The sequence below is a fragment of the Eumetopias jubatus genome, unplaced genomic scaffold (assembly GCF_037043125.1).
Source record: "Eumetopias jubatus isolate StellerSeaLion01/CBP00866 unplaced genomic scaffold, mEumJub1_p1.0 scaffold_7, whole genome shotgun sequence".
In the NCBI taxonomy this organism is placed as follows: Eukaryota; Metazoa; Chordata; class Mammalia; order Carnivora; family Otariidae; genus Eumetopias; species Eumetopias jubatus.
In genome coordinates, this window is record NW_028274813.1 from 36873039 (window position 1) to 36896336 (window position 23298).

The 23298-nt window shown below is 39.4% G+C and overlaps 1 protein-coding gene across 2 annotated transcripts in view; it reads left to right on the forward strand.

Annotated features, from left to right (window-relative positions):
• The window catches only part of PPP2R5E (protein phosphatase 2 regulatory subunit B'epsilon), a 148368-nt gene that overhangs the window by 79594 nt on the left and 45476 nt on the right, over positions 1-23298 (forward strand). For both annotated transcript variants that reach the window (XM_028114629.2, XM_028114698.2), the window contains exon 4: positions 21044-21145. In XM_028114629.2, coding sequence (XP_027970430.1) covers positions 21044-21145 — 102 coding nt within the window. The remainder of the gene's footprint in view (positions 1-21043; positions 21146-23298) is intronic.

Genomic DNA, 23298 nt, shown 5'->3' on the forward strand with positions numbered 1-23298 from the left:
TGCTTTGCTTGTACATCCAGGTTCTCACCACGTCAGATACGTGTACAATCTAGCAAGCAGGGCGCTCACTGCTCTGTGAGAAGGGCTGGAACCAAGGCCCCACTTGGTGTCCTCTCCTCCCTTCCATTTTGCCACCTCTTAGGCTCCTTGTATATTTGGTGCTGCCACTGCCTACTTTCCTCATTTGTATCACACGTGTCCTTTTGGGCTTTTTGGGAGGATTGGCAGTAATGATGTGTATAAAGCTCTTAATAGTCTCTAACACATGGCAGGCATTCAGTCAATAACATTATTATTCTGTTTTGATAATTCTGTAATTATGTACTTGATTTTACAATCATTGGTGGAACCCAGAGTTCTTGATGGTGGACATAAGATGCTGTCGACTGGATGTGGTATAGTCCATCGCCTTGGTGTGGTGTTCAAATTCTGCAATTCCAAGATGATCCTGTCTGTGGAACATATGCCACTGTCCCCACCTCGTCTGCCTTGTTACTGTAAAATGCAGCTGCTTCACTAGGATTAGTGAAGGAAATGGTGGTGCTTTTAGTGAAATATCAATGAAATGATAGCCAGGTTATATAAACTAGGATGGGTCATGGACTCATGATGACATGTTCTGGTGTCAGCACTGTTCGGGGAAGCCTTTGATTTAACCTGATGGGACCTATCCTTTGAGAGTTCATATCTTGTTAGGGCAAGAAAAGAGTGACAGATAAAAAGTAATCTATGAGTTGTAGAAGCCATTTTTAGCATTTAAATGAAGTCTGGATGCCACCTCCAGGCTGTTAGAATTAAGAAAGCAAAATAGCTCTTTATGTGTAAATAAAATGAAACAATGTAGCACCTAACTTACCTGCAGAAGAGTAGTGTGGGGTAGTGGGGAGAGCCCCAGACAGAAAATGTGGACGTCACTCTCCTCATTTCTCATCTTCCACTTGACTGGTGGTGAGATCTTGGGCAAGTAATTTCTCTCAAGCCCCAGTTTCTCCTGTTGTAAATGGAGGGGGTTGGCGACAGTCGCCTCCATCTTCCAGCTCTGAAGACTGTCTGCTTTTTTGGTCACCTAGAATGGATTCTGCATCCAAAATAGTTGCTTTTATGTATTTCTCATGAGGGCATATCTGATGGAAAAACCAGAATCAGGGCTTGTAGTTCTTTTAGGCTTTGGCGTATTCTGCTTTGTATCATCTCAAGTGTCAGGCTTCTGTCCTTGAGGCAGTATTTTTACCACATTATGCTAATGTTTTCTTTTTGGTTCTGTTGCCATGCATCCATTTGAAAGACTTTTTAGAATTTCTGGCTCTCCCAGTAATCTTGTGCTTCTCCACCCCCCCGCCCGCCCCAAACTCGAATTCTCTGTATTTTATACTGTTTATATCTACACATCTTCATTTTCAAAAATGTCTCTTTTGGGTATAGTTCAAGTATGAGATGAAATCTCATTGGTGAAGACATTATTTTAGTGAACTCCAGGTAAAGTTTACTGAGAGACTTAGAACTGCACTTTTACATTTTGATGATAAAAATGGCAGGGGCCCTGCTCTGTCAACAAACTCAAAATCAGGTAGAAGGGATACTAGTGAACAAATAATAAGAAAAATATCATATGTGCATTAATAGAAGTATGTACAAGGCAAGGAAGGAGTAGAGAGAGGGGCGATTAGTCAGAGGTAAGTAGAGATGGCCAAGGAAGAAGGCTTTTTACGGAGTAAAGCCTCCGTAGGGTGTTAAAAGGTGAATGCATGTTTTCTAAGTGGCTGAAATAGTGTTGAAAATGAAAAAGAGAATTCCATGATGCAAAGGAATTTCCAAACCCCATAATATATTCAGAGAAACACAGCAGTGCTGTGTTGTTACAGCACTCTGTGTGTGTGTGTGTGTGTGTGTGTGTGTGTGTGTGTGTGTGTGTGTGTGTGTGTGTGTGTGTGTGTGTGTGTGTGTGTGTTGGGAAGTGGGAGGAGGTGAATGGTGGCAGTGGAAGCTGTAGATGCGGGCCAGATCTTGAAAGAACCTCACAGACAGTGGATAACCATTGAAAAGTTTAAAGCAGTTGAGTGACATGTTGAGGTTTCTATCGTGATGTCAGTGAGCCAGAGACTGGAGGGGGCTGAAATTGAAGGTGGAGAGGAATTGATTGGGGAACCGTTGTTGTAGAGAAGTTGTGGAGGGCCTAAAGCAAGCACAGGTGTGTGGAAGTAGAGAAGGAGAGGAAAGGATGGCATTTGGGACTCACTTAGCAGGTAAAATTGAAGCCACTTGGCATTTGTGTGGGTGTTTGGAGTGCGAGAGAGAGGAGGGGGTCTAGGATGGCATTGCGGTTTAGTGGGTCTGTTGTGCTGTTGTTTGAAAAAGGTATGGCAGGAGGGTGAGCAGGGTGTGGTTGGAAGCTGAGGAGTTGACTTTTGATGTGTGGACTTGGAGGTTATGGGAGACCTGGATGTGGAAAGCTGGAGATGAAGATTGGTAATTTTCAGTATGCGGGGAGGGCGGGAGAGAAAAAAGAACAATGCTGGAATTCCAGGTGGTACGGGGGCATCATTGGGCTCTCGTGCGGTGCTGCAGGTGGGACCTAGTGGGTTGAGGAGAGCGTGAAGTAGAAGGAAGTTGGGATGGTAACTGTAGACAGTAATTGCCTGTATGGTGGTGGAATCTTCATTAGAATAAAATCTTATTTCTCTCCTGCAGAAAGTATACCTTGTTATATTGGCTGTTTGCTGTTATCATTCTCATATTTTGTCCTTATGACTTACTGGTTTCAAAGTCTGCCCCACTCCTAATCTGTGGTTCAATTCCTGTATACCTCAGTTCGTAGGGTATGTGATTTTTCCAAAGGTAACATAGTTTTAAGATAAAATATTTTGGACAGTTTTTTCTTCTTTTCTCTTGAAGTTTTTCCTTGAGTCCTAATTATTGTTTCTTGGCCACCATTAGCTTTGTTTTTCCTACTCTCAAATTATACCCTGTCATTTGGTTATCTTAAGTCTTTTATCTTTTATACATCCTTTGACTTAACGGGAAATCACAGCCCTGGCTCACCTCTTAATAGAAAAATACGGTTTTGTAGAAAATTATAAAGTTGCAATTAAAGATCTCAGAGTCTGCCTACACAGACTTTTAGGAGTGCTTTGTTAACTCTACTACATACTTTATTGCCTGAAGGACAGAGTTTCTTTTCATAAAATAACAACTATCTAAAAGCAGCCTTGGGAATGATAACTACCAGGGGGGAATATGAAATTTCCATTTTTCATCTTTTGGTATTTGATACGGAATGTAACCATACATCCTGGCCAGAATTTGCCTTTGAGGTGACTCTTCAGACTCAAAGGAGATAAGATCTGACCAATGTGGTGGTGGTGGTGGGGGTGATGTGGTGGAGATGGGTTGTTTACACTATTGAAAGTATAAATAATGGAAGAGAGTTGAGTGATACCTGGGAAAGGCATCTAGGTACTGAAATTATTGGTAGATTTTGAGGATAGGATAAGTCTAAAATATAGGACATGAGAATTAAATTAGAAAGTAAAGAATTCTTGGTACTTAGAAAAGAATTTATGGTTATGATAATGAAGATGATCAAAAGACATTTTTAGAATGAGATCAGGAAGAATTCCCTGCTCCAGGTGAGGAGCAGATTGTTACCATTTGTAATTTATCAGGGAGTAGAGAAACCAGCAGGCACTTTGTCCTTTCCTTAATGGCTGTAAATCTTAATAGTACTGCACTTGTTTGATTAATGCTCCCTTGCTAATATTCATTTAGCATCTTAGGGTGTCTTTAGATTGGTTTTATAGGGTTAGTGGATCCTCTGATGTTGACTGCAGAATTTTGAGTGTGTTGTGTATTTTTGTGGTAGAAGATCCATAGCTTTTGATGGAATATTCAAAGACATTTCTGATCCAGAATGGTTTAAGCTTGATTTTACCACACATGCAGCTCTGCTAAATGCTGCTCTCTCGGACAATATAAGATAAGATTGGAAAGAAGCAGGGTCTTCCCATTTATGGCAGTAACTAAAGATGAAAAATGAAGTTGTTAGAATGATTTCACCCATCTGGGCCTGTGGTTTTCCCTGTTGGAAGGTTTCTTCTGGTAGTGAATTCAGTTTCTTAAATACGTATCTGACTCTATATTTTCTGTTTCATCTTGTGTCAGTTTTGGTAGGTTGTTATAATAGTTTCACAATTTACAAAGTTTGTAGTCAAGTACTTAATCCTTAGAGCTTCTTCGAAAAGGTGTGTATTAATAGAAGATCACCAGCACCTGTACAGCTTCCACGGTTAACATCATAATTATCTGCAGCAATTACAGCTTAGGAGTTAATTCAAGTCTTCACAGCAACCCTGTGAGGTAGATAGTAGTGTCAGATATATTATTTTATTAGATGATTTAAAGGAAGTAGAGAGAGGTTAAGAAACTTGCCTAAAGCTACTCACCAGGGTAACTGGCAGAGCTGATTTCATTCAGGCTGTCTGACTCCACAGCCAATACTCTTAACTGCTATACCTAATGCTCTCCTGGAATCATTCTTTACAATAGGAATGAGGACTAAAACCCAAAGATTGGACTCCTTCCTGTGTACTGTGTTCTTTTCATTGAGTTCTTCTAAATAAAAAGGTAGTAAGGCTTTTGATTAGCTTTTCCCTGGATCTTGCTGCTTCTGACAAGGCCAGACCAAATAGGCTTCAGGATTAAAGGTTCATTTTTGCTTAAGAAACAGCTTCCCATTCACTCCCTCCCCTCACTACTTCACTACTATACCTTTGTGTTATTCTTGAAGTAAGAATGCTTCTTAACCTTGTTTTTCCTGCTCTACCACTCCCTCCTAGTATGTAGAGTGAATGGTGTTTGGGGGCTGGTGGTGGTGAAGAGGAGCTCTGGAGGAGGGCCAAGTAGTTCAAAACTCTCCTCTGTTCTACCCAAACTACAGTTTTTGAGATGATCCTATCTCCTAAGTTCATGTGCGGCCCCCCCCACCCCAATATCTCTTTTCTCTGTCCCACCATTAGAAGCAGGCAAGCTTTACTAGCAGCCAAGGCATCCTTATGTTGCTTGCTTAGCTTCAGTTTGGAGCAAGGGAGTTAGATGATTTGAACATCCCTCTATCTCCATAATGGCCCCTAATCCTTGGAAGCACTTACATGTGTACAGACTACTTTTTGTTGTCTTTCCTGGGTGAGGGGTGTAGATGGACAGGCCTGGGCCCAGTCCTGCCACTTACTTAGCTGGGATCTTAGATGAGTCTTTACCTTTTTAAGCTTGTTACTCCACTGTGACTTTATAAGGTTGTTGTGATGTCATTATCGCCATCATTAGTCATGATACTACCTTTAGCACCCCTGTTAGACTTACCTTTTTCTTTAGATGGGTTAATCAGATTTTCTGGTTACAGTGAAGTCTTGATAGCCTGAAAGGCTTTTTTGGGTGTGGGTTTTTTTTTTTTTTTTTTTTGTCTCTTTAAGGTAACTTCCCATATTTTTTCTCTGACTATAGACTTAAAATTTTAATTCCCTGGTGGGAAATTTCATTTTTCAAGTCTTTTTTAATTTTTTTTGGAGGACCCTATAAATCTGCACGTGCCTGGATGTGTATAATTATATATACATGGGTATATGTATCACCCTTAGTTTACCTAAATACAAATTTTCCTGATATACTTGCCTATTCATGTTTATATTAATAATTTACCATTTCTCTCCTGTACACATTCTCTCTTAAGGAATCTGACAGGGATTTTAATGTGTTTAGTTTTAATTTAAATGTGCTAAGGAGTGGGTTTTTACTCAGGAAGCAACTGAGCTACTCATGATTGCTATTTGCTTCATTTACAAGCTGTAGTCCTTTTGGCTTAACTGCTTTACAGATTGTTCAGAGCTTTCAATATACTTAAAATTGTTTGACAGCTGTGACTTTTCTAGCGCTGATGTGTCCAATACTATCATCTCACTCTAAGGAGAATGCTCCCCCTCTTTCTTTCCCTCTCCCCTGAAGCTGGCAGCAAAATTTTGCAGGATGAGTTACAGTACTGCATTCAAGTTTTGGTTTCTCTTTTCTCCTACCTTTTAATTTAACCTCACAACTGAAAATATGGTTAGAGGTGTAAGGAATACTTGTGGAAAAAAATCTAAGAAAAATTTATGATAAAATGATTGGGTAATATTGCCTGTGTTTTATATATATAAGTGGGTCTTGGCTAATTCTAGCACTTGCTGTTAGTTTATGTAGTTCATTCAGCCCTCTCTCTACCGAGGACAGAAGTGAAAGAGGGAGGGATTTATTACTTGATTCTCTAAGGAGAAAGCTGGCTATACCTCTGTGATGCATATGAGCAGGAAAAGCCGGAGAAAATGAGTGTCTTCTATGTGGAATTCTCAGAGACGGTAATGCCTGAGGCAAGAATTTGGCAAGAAAACAACGAGCAGGTCATTTCCAGGAGGTAGTTGGCTTCTGACCAATGTGAAAAGCCAAACTGGATTTGTAGATGAAAACAAGAAGAAATACGCTATCCAGTGACTTCTGCAGAGGAAGTTGCCTCTGGAAAGTGAGGCTAAGATAAGGGACTTCTAGAGTTAAAATGCAGTTACGGTGCTGAATAAGAGAAAGGTGGGCGTTGGCTGAGCAATGAAGGGAAAACTAGAAAGACCAGAGCTCAAGGCAGCTGCAGGTCCTGGGCAAGGAGAAGGAGTGCCAGGAGGGCAAGGGGTGACACATAGTGGAGAGGTTGTTCTGGAATAAAACTAGGACTGGTTATAACTATTTTGTAAGTTGGAAAGCAAGTTTATCTTTTAATAAAATGGATAAGCAAGCTATATTGGAGAATATAATGTTTCTTTGACTCTTCAGAAATGTAGGTAACAAACAGGGAGTGGGGGCTGGGCAGATAGTGTTAGCTGCTAAATGAGCTGCTTTGAAATACTGTGGGATTTCCCTTTCTGAAGAAGTTAAGGTCTTTATGAGAATAGGGTAGAGCACTCTGGAATAATGCAGGCCTCTTCCTTTTGTGGGACTTCTGGCCTTCTCTAGAAAAGTTAGAAAAATGTGTTGAGTTTAGACAGTAGAGAAGGTGCTGGAAAATTGAGTGTATTTCTGCTGCCATCAGGTACAAAGTGGGGAATCTGTTGTGCCCTGTTTGGGAAGGTAAGAGTAGTTACCTGAGGGGTAAATTATCAGAAGGCAATGATCTTTATTTTTATTTTTTTAAAGATTTTATTTATTTGACAGAGACATAGTGAGAGAGGGAACACCAAGCAGGGGGAGTGAGAGAGGGAGAAGCAAGCTTCCTGCAGAGCAGAGAGCCCGATGCGGGGCTCCATCCCAGGACCCTGGGATCATGCATGACCTGAGCCGAAGGCAGACGCTTAACGACTGAGCCACCCAGGCACCCCGGCAATGATCTTTAAATCCACATTTAAAATGGAAGCTAACAGGGATAGTGGGCAGTTCCTGTCCCTAGAGCCCTTTCTTGGTTTCTTTCTGAGGCACTTAACACCCGCACTCCAGCCTCCCTTCTTTTTTTTTATTATTATGTTAATCACCTTACATTACATCATTAGTTTTTGATGTGTTCCATGATTCATTGTTTGCGTATAACACCCAGTGCTCCATTCAGTATGTGCCTTCTTTTTTTTTTTTAAAGATTTTATTTATTTATTTTGAGAGAGAGAATGAGAGAGAGAGCACAAGAGGGGGAGCGGGAGAGGGAGAAGCAGACTCCCCACTGAGCAGGGAGCCCGATGTGGGACTTGATCCCAGGACTTTAGGATCATGACCTGAGCCGAAGGCAGTCGCTTAACCAACTGAGCCACCCAGGCGCCCAGTATGTGCCCTCTTTAATACCCATCACCAGCCTCCCTTCTAAGATGAGGCCGGCATGCCTCCGTGAGGTCCTTGAGGGAGGGTTGTCTGTCTTACTCTCCCTTGGAGTGGCCTGTCTGACTCAATTTGTTATGAAGCTGTATGGGTAAAGATGTTAATCTGTGATCATATTTTTAGTTCAGATGCATTTTTGTTTTCATACCTCACCAGCTAGCCCAAGGTTTGTTTTCCTGATGCAGGGTCACAGAGACACAGAATAAGGGACAGTGACAGTTTGGGCAGTTTCCTGTTTATTTTTAGTGATTTCAAATAAGGACACATACTCAATTGCCGGAAATGAACATCAGAAGCCTCAAGTGCTTTGTGTGCTTTTTTAAATTCAATATTTAAGAGGTTTAATTTTTCTTTTAGTGTTAGCTAATTTTGAACCATAAAGTGTTCAAAGCAGATGTTAGAATATATGTGTCCTCAAAAAATCCCCGTGTTGTTACTGTTTTATCAACTTGTGCACTTTGGTTCTTACAGAAATCACTTAATTTAGCAGTTAGTACCTTTCTAGGATTGAAGACCCAAAGTCCCTGTACAATGAGATGTGGCAAAAACCTGGTATTGCATGGCTAGCCTCCGTGCGGGGCGTGTGTGCTTTGACTGCAAACACCAGCCAGTACGAGGGCCTGCTCTGTATTTATACACAGTAAGCACTATGACTATTGCAGTGTTTACACCTCTATTTTTGGATTCTAAGATTTAATATCAACAATCTTCACTTTTGGATTCACTGCTACATTTCCAATTTTGGAGACAGTGTAATATAGTTGTCTCTGTGTGTGAAATACCATTTCTCTGTGATGATTTTGTGCGGGGCTAACGGACTCTGGAGAGAATTAATTTAACGTTATGGTCACCACTTCAACAGGTAAAAAGTTGCTTCTTATTTTGAGCAAAGTCTAGTCTTGTAATAGAAGCCTAATGGGAGTGGAGTGTTCATGGTTAGGATTTGTGAGTAATAAGGGGGAGAAGCGGGGATGAGTCTAGATTACAGAGGTCTTGGCAAGCTAAGTAGAGGAGGTTAGACTTAATCTTACAGACAGCAACAGGGAGCTGCTAAAGTTTTTGAACAGGAGATGAAATGTAAATGATATTCTTACTTTTCTTTCTCCAGCCCCACCTAGAAAGTCCATACCCTTCTGTCAGCTGCCTTAAGGAGGTTTAAGGCTGGCAGATTTACCCCAGAATGGCTGATGGCAGAGGGCTGTTGTCCTAATCTAGTCAGATGGTGGCAAAGAAAGAGGAAATGGAGAAGAATATATAAAGGAACTCCCCATCTCTTATATTTTTCTCCTGTGCTCATCAAAGAAAATTTAAAACCAGAGGACAAAAAATTATCTATAGTTTCATTATTTAAATGCAATCATTGTTCACATTTTAGCCAGGTTCCGTCTAGCCTGTTTTTTAAATGAGGCCTTCCCTTAAATTAAAAAAAAAATTCGGATATACTTAACATGCAACACAGATTTTAAGAACAGGTCTTAGGCAGTGAATGTTCATTGAATTTAATAATTCTGTGTACTCATATAGCCATAACCGCGGATTTAGAAGATTGCCATCACTCAGGAAAATCTCCTTGTGCTCCTTTCCTTTTTCTTCTTGTTAAGCATTTTCCCCCCAATCTTACTATATATGTAAATTGTATCATACTGAGCTTACTATATATATATATATATATATATATGTAGTAAAATAATATATATTATTTTTATTACTTAGCATATATAATTATATGATTTTAATTAAAAGTTTTTTTCTTTGGCATTGTGATGTAAACATGCTTTCATGTAATTAAGTAAATCTAAAAAACATTCTAACGGCTACCTAATATTCCATTATCGAGATACATGGTTGTCTACTTAACTGTTTTGGGGCATTTAAACTGTTTCCAAATTTCCACTATTAAAAATAACACCACAGTAGCACTGAAGAGCCATTGTGAAGGCATAAATAAAATGATTTAAAGCAGGTACAGGAGAGGAAGAGTTAAAGAAAATTCTAAAGGCTTAGAATGAGGAAGGTAAGAAGAGAATTCTAGAGGGAAGTGGAGGTCAATGAGGATGAGATTGGTTTTGAGTAGATTGAATTTGAGATCTAGGGAGGTGTCAGAACTGCTCTGTGTGTAACTGGAAAAAGTGGAATTAAGGACATCCTAGTGCCCTGGAAACAGAAATCCTAGTAGGGGAGGGGACAGAGCAGTGATTATTGAGAGAAGAGCCTCACGCCATGGATTCAGTTTTGCGTTACCTTGAGTTCTAATGCTGACTTTTTTTGGGGTAAGGATTTGTGTTGTTCATTGGGTGAACGACGACTTTCAGGCATTCGTCTGACTTCTGTCTTCATGATCTCAAAATCCAGAATGTGCTTTCCTTTCTCTTTTGCTTCACACTAAGATCTGTTAATCTGGTTGGTGTTAATTCTGAGAAAGAAAACTGGTGATGGTATCACTTTACCTTGGCTAAGGCTAGAGAGCTGCCATTTGGTTTTCTTGCGGTTCTACTGGATTCTTTCCCACTAAAACGGATTGACGTGTTCGCATAAGAAAATTAAATTACCTGAATTAGTAGAAGTTACTGGAGAATAGAAGGTGTAATTTAATAGGAAATAATTGCTAACTTTTGAGTAAATAGGGGGAATTGAATACATGCATATATTTACTTCCTTTACCTCCTGAAATCAGACAGAAATTACTGAAAAGAAATAAAACCCAGAAGAACAAAGCAAAATGGAGAGGAGATCTCAGAATCAGCATTTTGGAAACTAGAAAGCAAATGAACTGGTGGTCACTATGTTGGCAGATGAGAAAAAGCTGAGCCATAAGCAGCCACAGGGAAAGTCTGGAAGTAGCCGACTCACACCACATTAACCGCGGGAAGGTTCAGAAAGGTGCCTTTCAAACAAGTAAGGGCACATGGAGGCAAAAGGAGGAGACTTGGTGGAAAGTCTGTATAAGAAGTTGCTAGAATTCCTGATCCCACCTCACTCCCCCAAAACCAGGCGGCTAAAGACTGGAGGTTGACTCTCTGCAGAGGCTACACTGGAGGGAATCTGGTTCCGGGATATGGACATTAGGCGCTGCCGAGAGCAGTGGGTACCTTTCTGAAAGTAGCGGAGCACATTGAATGGGAAGATCCTCAGCTCTCTTGCCACTCAGCCCTCAGATCCCTTGTGCCTCTAATCATGAGATGGATGATTCTTTGGAGAATCAGACAAGCCCAAAAGAAACATCGAAAGGCACCAATTACAGGAGCATTCTTAGGGGGTTGGTGGGACTGAAATAGGTCAGCCAGTCTCACCCCAGACAAGCCCGCTACTGAGTGAGTCTATGCCACCGTCTCATCCAGAGCTCCCATTTTAAATATGCCTGCATATGCGACTGTAATAAGGGCACAGCTTTTCTTGGTTTGAATTCTCTCTCCTGACACTATCCTGACATTAATACTGTTAATTAGTTTTGTATGATTTTGAACTTTATATAAAATGTACGTGGAGGCGACTCAACTCAGATGTCTCCCTCTTTCCCTTGCCTCTTCACTGCCCCCATCTCTTTTCCTGCCCTTGTGGCATCTCTCTCTCATCTAATGGGCATGGCAGGTCAAAGAGAGTAGAACAAAAGACAGAGTACTTTCTTTTCACACGTTTTTCTCCTTTTGTTCTCCTTATAACTAAATGTTGATGTATTCATCAAAACTCCCTTGTATTTACTTTGATCTGTATTCAAATTCTATTGCTTCTCTGTTCTTGAGCTCTCATGGACAGATTCCTTTCTCCAGACAGTTGTCAGCGCTCTAATCCTTCTGGAAACTGAACATCTAAAGGGATCAAATTATTTTCAGAAACAGTCAGTGTATGTTAAATACAGTTAGACTGGTTGATGATAACAATTATCAGCTAAACCAATAGCAGCAGCAGCAATAACAGTGAACACAGATTTTGTTAGTCTAAGTGAATCTGAATGGTATATATACCTAGTAGATTTTGAAAGAAATACTTGCTAAAGGAAATACAAATAAAAATGATATCTTTGTGAGTTAGGAAAATAGTACATGCCCAAGATTTCTATTACTTTAATCTTGTCTTTTGAATTCAGCTTCATACTTGAAAATTCTAGTTGGGCACTGTAAGTTTTTAAACTTCCTTTTTTGTTTGATTTTCCCTTTCTCCAACTGACTGTTTGGCTGCTTTGATCATTTTAAGATGTTCCCTCTGCCTCATTTCAGAAATCAGGTTTCACAGAATAGTTGCTATGTCCTAGAAAGCCCTGGTAGTACAGATTAAAGTTATGATCATGAATGTGTAACAATAATAAGGTTGAAATTATTGACTTTAGAAATCTTTTAAATCCTCTTCTAGATTTCCGGATGTTGTAAAACATATCTAACATCTGTCACAAGTGCATGTTTCTTAGTCACATGTAAACAGTGTACACTGTCTTTGGTTCTGGATCACGGACTGTTTCCTCAGAAGTGTAGAGCTTTGTCCACAAAGGTGACTTTATGATAAAAATGTGGATACCCTTGGTGGAGTGGTTTGACCACACCTATGTATCACAGTGGTTTCGTCCCTCTTGTATGGCTGAGACCTCTACTTTTGGCAAACAAGAGCACTGAGATTATTTTGGCTCAGGGAATTATGTTCAACTCAAGTGAACATGTTTGTAATAATAACTTCTGGAAATTCTTGCCTGAAATTTTTAATTATATTGATAACTGTAGTGACAGTTACGTATTTAATATGCTACAGAATAAAGGTAGACTGAAGTGGGTGGCTCATAATATAGGATGGTGTCATACTGATTTAATTAAATTTCTTCTCTTTAGATTTAGTGCTAAGGACATGTCTTTATATTAGAATAAGGGATTTTAATGGTTTCACAAGTTCAGATAACTTTTAAACAGCTCTGTTCATTCACATCGATGGTGAGGTTTAAAAAGAGACTTTATATCTAGTCTGAAGTTAAAACTACGGTAAACTTATTACAATAATTAAAAGACATGGTTTGGCTTTAGAAACAGATTACTGATTGAACACATTGCCAGTGAAGTAAATTAAGTGCTAATTGAAAGTTTTAAAAATGTGCCATTTGTTTCCTAATCAAAGTCCCAGCTTAAAAGAGATTTATCTGCTCCAAGTTTCTTGAGCATAATTACAAATGCTTTGGGATTTTTCTCCTTGGTTTTATATATCAATAATTATTAATAATTACTTTAAAAGGGGCTGAGAGTCAGGTTTGAAAGGTTCTTATCACAGGGACTATTGTGAATTCTTGGTGTTACCAGAGGTAACTTGACATTATATATACATTTATTATTTATTAATTTTATGTTCTAAACATAAATAGTATAGCAAGGTTATCTAGGCAAATTCTGTTTGAATTTTAGTTCTTATTCTTTAGAATTTGAACATTTCTATCATACAAATTCTGATATGTTTGGAAATAGTCTTCTCTGTTCAAATGTCTGATTCAGAGATTTAAAGTGACTTTTGCTTACTTTAATACGTTTTATCATATTTATTTAAATGCATTTTTGGGGCTGACATAAAATACTGTGAGAATAATGCATGATGACATAGCTTCAGTATTGCATCTGGTTCTAAATGCTTGATTAAATAATTTTGTTTCTTTTCAGTACATGACAGATTATAGAATGAATGAATGAATGAATGAACTCGATGAAAAAACTGAGGGATATCATTGAAATTGTTACTTGCTTGAGATCTTAATACAAATAGTGCTAGAGGAATAATGGCACTTATAAATTTGCTTGGATGTTCTCTATTTAACATCATTCATATTGTCCCTTTTTGTTAGAAAATTTACTTTGTGGATGTAATCTCAAAATTCATTTTATAGCTATGATGTCATTATTTTTATATTTATAGTTAATATATTTGCAGCTTGCAGTTTCACATAATTGTATGAAATTATAGTGTCACAGATAACAGAAGGAGAAATGTTCTTGAGGTCAACTAGTTCATGCTTTTATCCAAGAAAAGATGATACCTGCTCATCTAAAAAGCAGTATTTTAAGACACAGAGAAGATGATTTAAGTCATTTATACTGTAGTTAAAAGTGGTTTCCTGAGAAGATGATATGCCCGATTTTACCCAAGCCTTAAATATTAATAGTGCTAACAAATATATAACTAAAAGGAACTGAAAGTATTCATTAGTTGTTGTTATTTTTAGTAACTCATTATATTGTTCTTACCTTCTATTTCGTTCATTGTTAATCTTGGCAGATATTTAGTGAGTAGTTACAAAGCACTAGCCACATTCTGTTCTTTTATAATGTGCTAGTCATTTTCCTTAAACAACAGTAAAATATCAACCAAAATCATAGTGTAAAATTAGTAGTTTCTATGGAGATAAAGAGATTGGGGAAAGGGAGGGGTTTTCTCCTTGCAGTAACTTAAATAGCTATTTAAAAATATTAATAGCTGTGGAGTGCCTGGGTGACTCAGTCAGTTAAGCTTCTGACTTTGGCTCGGGTCATGATCTCAGGGTCCTGGGATCGAATCCCAGGTCGGGCTCCCTGCTCAGTGGGGAGTTTGCTTGTCCCTCTCCCTCCTCCCTCTCTCTCAGCCCCGCCCCCTGCTTGTGCACTCTCCTGCACCCTCTCTCTCAAGTAAATAAACAAAACCTTTTAAAGATATATTAATAGTTGTATTTTGATTATTATAAATCAGAAAATAGTAAGTTGTTTAATCAAAACCTGATTAAAGTATGCCTAAACACTTCTTCCTCTTTACTTATGGGGACATGTACTTGGGATCCTGCTAAGTCGTCTCTTTCACATTTGGCCAAGACTTTGAATTTTATTTATTTATTTATTTTTTGCACCATAGTTCACAGTAATCAGAGGTAAACCAAAGAGCTGAAAAATAAAAGAGCAGCCAGTCCCTCAAAGCAAGTAGCTGTTGGGTTCCAGGCCTTGCCTGCGACAGCGCTACAGTTTGCATCACAACTGAGTTGTAACCAGAAGGGGTTCTTAGTATTAGTGTTAGAATTGTCAGTTTTAGCAAATAAAAATACAGGGCACCTAGTTAAATTTGAATTTCAGATAAATAACGAATTATTTTTTTTAGTCTTAACTACGTCCCATGCAAGATGTGGGACATACTTGAACTAAAAATTATTTGTTTATATGAAATTCAGATTTAATTGGTGTCCTGTATTTTATCTGGCGACCCTTGTTATTTCTGCTTTTTGTATATGAAGGTGCTAGGCATTCAGAAATTAGGAGTTTTTGAGGGGCTCAAAGTCTTTTGGGGGAGATGGAACAGAAGGGATGTGGGGAATGGGAACACCAGAGAGGAAACTTGGCAGTAATCAAGATGTTTGAAGATGGAGGTCTGGACGAGACAGTGGGGATGAAGAGATTGTTATATTTTTCTGTTAATGAAGAGGTTGTTCTGTTTTTCTGTTAATGTAGCTCTGAATGCTCGGAGGTAGGAAAACCGTGTCCGCGGTGCCATTGAGGGCCACTGGCAGGCCAGTAACATAGGAGGGTGGTGATGGGAAAGAAGAGATGAGAAAATGAGAGGGTTAAAAAACTGATGAAAAGATATGTAGGGGAATCAGAGGAGAAGGAAAAAGAGAGAAAAAAGTCAGGTCCATGCATGGTATTCATGGATGGCATGGAGGTGGTGTGCCAGAGAAAGGGCCCTGGGAACCCTCCATGCATATCGTGGTGCTGTGTGACCTTGAAAAACTCACAAGCTTTTTGGACTTTTCTTATTTTTAAGAGGGGGGAATTGGATGAGAGAGTCTCTGACGTGATCTGATTCTAGAAGCAACCCAGTGGAATCCCTAATCCTAAATTTTCTACCTTTGAGGAGGGGTTATTTAGATTTTAACACAGGTTCCTGCTATTCCCTCAGCCGTGCTTTCTGTCCTTATAGCCACTTTCTGGAGGCCAGGCCAGTGCCTTCAAACCTTTAGTTTGATTCCAACATTCAGTGTTTATTATAATGCCTTTGGAATGAAAATGAATCAGATTACCTCAAAGACACTTGTTTCTTAAACTTCTTTTTCTTTGCATTGATTCCAGTGTAGATTAAAATAAAACAGTTGAAAAATAAACCCTTGTAACTTACTTAAAGATTTTCTTTTGTTCATTTTGGATAATCCGTTCCTGAATGAATAAAATAGACGGTTTAGGACTAGAGCCTCATATATTTAAATATATTATAGTGGCAGTTTTTGTGACTTTAGAAATACCTCAGTGCATTTAAATCTAGCCACGTAGACTCTGCAGAACTGCTCTGTGGTGGGGATTGATGCTGGTGGCTACTTGGAGTCACGGTATATTTGCATAAGCATACAACTGCTATTACCAATTTAATAATGTTACCTATTTAATAATCCCTTTAAAACTTGGACTATAGGGGTGCCTGGGTGGCTCAGTCGGTTAATTTCTGCCTTCAGCTCATGTCGTGATCCCAGGGTCCTGGGATTGAACCCTGTGTTGGGCTCCCTGCTCAGTGGGGAGCCTGCCTCTCCTGTTCCCTCTGCCCTCCCCCTGCTTCTGCTCTTTCTCTCTCTCTTTCTCTCACAAATAAATAAATAAAGGCTTGAAAAAAAAAATAAAACCTAGACTATAAATCAGAAGTGGCTACCAGTGATAAAGATTTAATGGAAGCAAATCTACCATTTTGTATGTGGTTTTTAGGCCATTTTTCTGACCAAAGCAACTGGATCTTTTCCCACATTGGACTCACCATACAAAATTGTTGCAGAAAAGTCAGAGGATTTGCAGGACTGCCTCCCCCCGCTCCCCCACCCATGGGTAGCTCAGTTTTAAATTCATGATTTAACTGTATAGTTAACTGGTCCATTCATTGAATCTTTCAACCACTGATTCATGAGCTAGGCTCTAGGCATTGTAGGAAGTTCTGATTTTTAACTCTCTCCTGACAGTAATAATCTTATTCAAACAAATTCAAGAGCCCATTTTCATATTGAAATTAAAGGCATAACTTATATACTGTATGTCTCTAACTTAGGCTTTTTATAGATTTAGGACTTTGTGCACCCCAAGAGATAACAGCAACTACCTAGTTTATCATTCATATTCCTCTTGCTTCACTACAGCTTTTAAAAATTTCCCTTTAGCTATCCATTTCCATCCCTTATAGGTATAGTCATATCATTTTCTGTTGTCTTTGCTCCTAAATCTTTATTCATAAACATTTCTTTGTGCTTCCATATAGCCATCATCTTTTTTTTTTAAAGATTTTATTTATTTGAGAGAGAGCACGAGAGAGAGAGAGATCGAGAGAGATCACTAGCAAGGGGGGAGGGTAGAGGGAGGAGCAGACTCCTGGCTGAGCAGGGAGCCTGATGTGGGGCTCGATCCCAGGACCCTGGGATCATGACCTGAGCTGAAGGCAGATGCTCAACCGACCGAGCCACCCAGGTGCCCTAGCTATCATCTTTAAATGCTGCACAGTATTCTAGTAAGTTGATGTACCTCTTAAATGTTGGACATAAAGGTTATTTACAATTTTACACTTTTTGGAGAATGTTACAAATGACTGCTTTAAGTAGTTTTTTCAGACTTGTCTTGGATTAGTTTTTTTAGAATAGATTCTTAAGGATGGGAGCAATGATTCATTCATTTGTGACATTTTTATTAAAGCACCTAGTGTGTTCCCAACTGGTTCAAAAGCTTGGCCATTTCCATGACACTTGACAGTCTTTCCAAATTTGCTAGAGAACTACTTAACCCATTGAGTCAGCTCTTCATTGTCTAGCCCAGTAGATCTGTGCTTCCTCATTACTCATCTGGATGAATATTTAGAATTAAGCTAAATAAAGCATTATAAGGAAGGTACCTCTGAAGAAATGGCAGTGTGTGGCTGAGTGAGAAGTGCATGCCTTTAGAACTACTTGCTGTGTGGATAATTTACACAACTTGACATTCTTTTGATGTGATAATTGAGAGATGAAGCTTTGACCAAATCAGAGGTTTAGATCACTGTACAGACTTAAACATCTTAAGTTAAATAACTTCGATTAATTTAAATCACTCAGAAAACTTCAACTTGAAATTTTTAAAAAGCAAAACCAAAATACACAGTTTTGTAAATGTGTCCAAATTTTTATCTTGTGAACATTTATTGGATGCCTTGTACGTGCTAGGAAAACAGATGTAAATGTGACATTGCATATTCTTAATTAGTAGGGAGAGACAGGCAAATATGTAAACAAATACTTGCTGCAGCACACCGTGAGCTCTGTAAGAGGGGGTCTGTAAGAGGGTTTACACGACCAGGAGTATCAGGGAGCAGAACTTTCCATGTCCTTTTTATCCAGATTTCTTACTATACAGGACTCCCCCCCCCCCCCCGCTTTTTTGACTTTCATGGTTTACTTTTACATCTTGGGAGAGGAAAGAACATTGTTACAGAGTATGGTAAATACAAATGATTTAGTTGGAATGAAAACTCACTTTTGAAATATATGTATAGTTTCAAAAGCAAGTAAAGGACTTTTGCCTTTTTGATTACAGTGTGGCTGGCTGGTTGAAGAGAAGTCATGGGTTGATGGTTTTCTGAAAAGTCACTAGTTTCTTTGTAAACGGAATTTCTGATAATCATTGGAAGGGACAAAAATAACATAATAGACCTGTGCATGCTGTCATTAGTCATGGCAAAAGTATTCTAACAATTTTTTTTTCCCCAGTCATCTGAGCTAAAGTAGAGCAAAAGAAGTAGTCTACCTACTTTTCTGGAACACTGTGGTAGAGCCTGACAGACAGCATGGGTTCAGTTGTAACTGCTGGTTACTAAGTGTAACCTCAGATCTTAACAACACCCGTGCTTCCATTTCCTCAATGGTAAATTGGAGATCATGATAGTATCCACTTCATAGGGCTGTAGTATCCAATAGATACTGCTCTGTGCGCATCTTAGTCAACCTCAGAGTAGCATTTATTGCTGTTGACCTCTTTGTCCTTCTTAATATACTCTTCCCTCTTAGCTCCTGAGACCCCAAACTCTAGTTCTTTTCTTCTCCTACCTTCTACTCCTTTTCATTTGTGTGGTTTGTTCTTTTTCTGTCTGATTTCTAAATGTTGGATGCCTTTGGGTCCTTTCCTTTCTTCCTTTTTACTCCTTTCCAAGGTGATCCATTAGTCTCATGGCTTTAAAATCATCTATATGCTACGGAGTCCTTAAATGTCTCTAGTCCTGACCTGTCCAGCTCTCGGGTCCAGATTCATATGTCTGATTACCTCCTGGATATTGCTTTTTTTTTTTTTAAGATTTTATTTATTTATTTGAGAGAATGAGATAGAGAGAGAGCATGAGAGGGGGGAGGGTCCGAGGGAGAAGCAGGGAGTCCGATGCGGGACTCGATCCCGGGACTCCAGGATCATGACCTGAGCCGAAGGCAGTCGTTTAACCAACTGAGCCACTCAGGCGCCCTGGATATTGCTTCTTTAACACATTCCAGCCTCTGGATCTCCCCCCCAAACAAGTAAACAAAGAAAGCTTTCCCTTTCCCAACCATCTCCGAGGGTAAATGGCCTTACATCTGTGACTCATCCTTGATTCTTTCCTTTTCTTTACCCCATGTATATCCAGGCCAGCAGCAGATAATACTTCCAGAGTAGATTTTGAATCAATCTGCTTCTGTCTCCTCTGCCACTATCCTGGTCCAAGTCATCATCATTGCTTGCCACCTCCATAGGCTTCTAACTTGTCCTCTCCCTGTCTGTTCAATACAGAGAGCCCCAGAATGATTTTTTTTTTTTAAAGCAAAAATAAAATCCTGTCACATTTCTGTTTAAGATCAACTAATGGCTTCCTGTGACACATAAAATAAAATCGAATCTCTCCTTTTCATAGCTTACACAACTGGGCTCAGTTTCCATAGTGAGAATATTAGGGTACTCGTGAATTTAACTAAAATATAAGCTCCTGGAGGGCACAGACTTTTTTCTGCTTTGTTCATTGTTATTTTCCCAGTGCCTGGAATAGTGTGTGAATATAATGAGCATTTAATAAATGTGTGTAAAATGAATAAACACATACAGATTATATGATACCCCCAAAGCCTTTCTTCTTTCCTCTTTCAGAATAGCGTATTATACTTTGTATTTTCTGCATTATGTAGAAAGTCCAGCAAAGGCTTCTGGTTCAGTCTCCTTTCTTTTCCCTTCTTGCCTTCTATAATTTACCCCCTGCTCCCCCCTCCCCCCATTTTATTCTTCATATCTGAGGACATATTTGGGTCACTGGGAGGGGATAGATGACTACATAGGATGAGAAACAGAATAGAAGTTGAGAAGGAACCCTGAGAATAGTAGCAACCACATTTTAAAAATAAGCATTTTCTGCAGAAATCTTGGAATATATGCAAAAATATTAGAATAGAATAATGAATCCTCAGTCTCTTCATTGCCCAATTTCAACAGTTAAATCAACTCCTGGCCATCCTTTGAGCAACCAGCATTTAATCTGGAAATTGTCTATGGTAAAGAAATACCTAATTAGTTTGTAGAGATTTGTATCACAGATACATCTTATCCTGGGCATCGTTACTATTTTTTTTTAAGTTTATTTTTAAGTACTCTCTATACCCAATGTGTGGCTTGAACTCACGACCCCAAGATCAAGAGTTGCATGCTCTTCTGACTGAGCCAGCCAGGCACCCTGGTAGTTGGTAAACCAACTGAGAACAGATTAGGTATGATTTCAGGGGTGTTAGATTCAGAAATATCTTCTCTGATTTGCTTTTTGTAAATGTCTGAAATTTTACCATTAGTTTGACTGTAAATTTGCAAATTGTGAATAAACCTGAGAAGGGAAATATATAAAGCCCATTAGCAGTTATTTATATCTTAGTGTAAATTGGTTAATTAGAAGCACGCTTGACCGGTAAGTAGCGCATGCTTTCATGGGAGGTCTAAAGTCAAAGGGACCCGGCGTGGGAATGGCCATCTGAGGACAAGGAGTACTGTTCAAGAGAGCAGGAGGTGCAGCTCTGCCACTTTCCAGCTTTGCCTAGAGGTGGTTCTGGCCTTGAAGCCTGTAGAAAGAGCCCCCCATTCCAGTTTGGTGGTGTTCCTGTCATCTGTCATCTGGGTTCCCTTTGGCTGGCTGCAAACCTTGTGTAAGGTTGCTCAGTAGGTGCTTCCAGCTAACTCTGCTGCTTGTTTATTTTTAGGTATCTTGCAATATATTCAGAACTCTCCCTCCTAGTGACAGCAATGAATTTGATCCAGAAGAAGATGAACCTACCCTTGAGGCATCCTGGCCACACTTACAGGTACTTTGAACTACCATTTGTTATAAAAGAAAGCTCCATTAACTCATTAGCTGATTAGCATGGGAATTCCTTGAAGGCCTTTATTCACCCAGAAATCAAATTAGAGTATATTAACAGAAAGCTAGAGAATGCTCTCTGTGTTTCTTCTCTTGGTAATTAGGATGCCAAAAGAATAAAATAATAAGTTGCGGTGTAATGCTTTAGTGTGGTTCCTCCCAGGTTGTGGGTCCAGCCAGCAGTTCTTGCTTTTTGATTAGAGCTTCTATGTGATCTGCCTGCTGGAGCCTCCAACAGGAACTGAACTATTTTCACATTAATATTAGTTGGATGTGATTAGGTCATAGAGTTTATATCTCATTTTCATCAGCAGGTACCCTGGGGATTGAATGCCTGTCTTCATGATAGCCACAAATGTGTTTCTGCAGCCTGGAAGGGCAAAAACAAATTGCAAGAGTTATTTCATAGTGTTGTAAGGAAGAGCAACAGCTGATAGGAAGCTTGTATGAAAGTCTGTTTTGTTCTCTTGCACTGGGAAGGCCATGTTTTCCAGTCATACGCATGTGCCGGGACAGATCAGGGCCATCCCTGTATCTCCTTTGCCAGCACCAGGCCCATCTGTACTCTATTTACTTACCCACACTGGTCATTTTCCATCTTCCCTTCCTGGCTGCTTGCGCTGCAGGCCAACATTTATCCAAGGAATAGAACAAGGAAATGTGAATGTCATGCTCCCCCAAGCTATCTTTCCATTGAGTTAGAATGTCCTCAGAGGCTGGATGACAACCAACCAGGAGGGAAGGGGTGGTAGAGAGGGACTAAAACCTTGTACACTTTGAGCCAGAAGCAGAAGCCATTGCATCTTTTGAAGTGTGCTCACGACTACTCATTGACTTTTGAAAGAGCAGAAAACTGTATCTCAGAGAGACGAAGCCTAGAAGGTGTCTAGAAGTTTCTTTTTTCCCCACTTCAGAATTTTTGACATTGATTTGCAACTTTCCCTGTCCTGCTTTGGCAATTCAAGGTTGCTACAGATAGACATGTATGCTGTTTCCCCTAGTTAGAGAGAGAGCTTTCTGGGCCTCTGTTTCCTCAGCTCTTACCCAGGCGTGTTATACATATGTATTCCTGCTGCCAATGCCAAGATTGAGTAAATTAGTTAAAATGCTGTGGCTGATTTCCTGTTTTAGCTGCTTGATTTTTTTTTTTTTTAAGGTGTCAGACATACTATCTGCAGCCTAAGAAATTTGGAAAATTATTTGTGCTTTTCATGGTGTATCCCAGATTGTGACAAAAATTAAAATAAAAAAAATCATTCTTTTGAATAGGTGGATTTCTTGTCATGCCTTATTCCTAATGTTTGGCACCAGTTCATAAAGTGCAGTGTAGTCTGGAAGAAAAAAATTTTTTTTTTTTAAAGATTTCATTTATTTATTTGACAGAGAGAGACACAGTGAGAGAGGGAACACAAGCAGGGGGAGTGGGAGAGGGAGAAGCAGGCTTCCAGTGGAGCGGGGAACCTGATGCGGGACTCGATCCCAGGACCTGGGCTCATGACCTGAGCCAAAGGCAGACACTTAACAACTGAGCCACACAGGCGCCCCTAGTCTGGAAGAAATTTAAAAAACAAAACAAACAAGATAATCTCAGGAAAATCTCACATCTTATGGTGGAAAAGACAGGAAGAAAGCTGTCTTCAAAGCTTCAACTTATCTTCTCTACATCCCAGAGACAGTAGACTACTCTTGCCATTTGCAAGAGCTTTTTGAATGCTCTAAATCATGATCACCAGAGATATAAATTTCCTCTAAAGCACAGTAAAGTTGTACTGAGTATTTCAGTTAATCCTTCCTAAGCTTAATGACTCTGTAAAATACAGACCAAATTAATTTCTAAAGCTATGAAGCTAGATTGTCACCAAAAATCTCTAGCTTACACTGTGTCATTCCTACAGGAGCATTAACTGTTAGTTCACCTGAAACTCTAAAACCAAAGTGACAATGAGGAGCGATGATGAGACCTATACCCTTATGATGTAAAGTCCCACAAACTGTATTCTAAAACGGTCTGGCTTCATCTGTGTTGACACCCTGTTCAAGCCTATAATCCTCTGATCCCTGCTTTAGCTTAGGGGGAAATATGACTTAGACTGGATC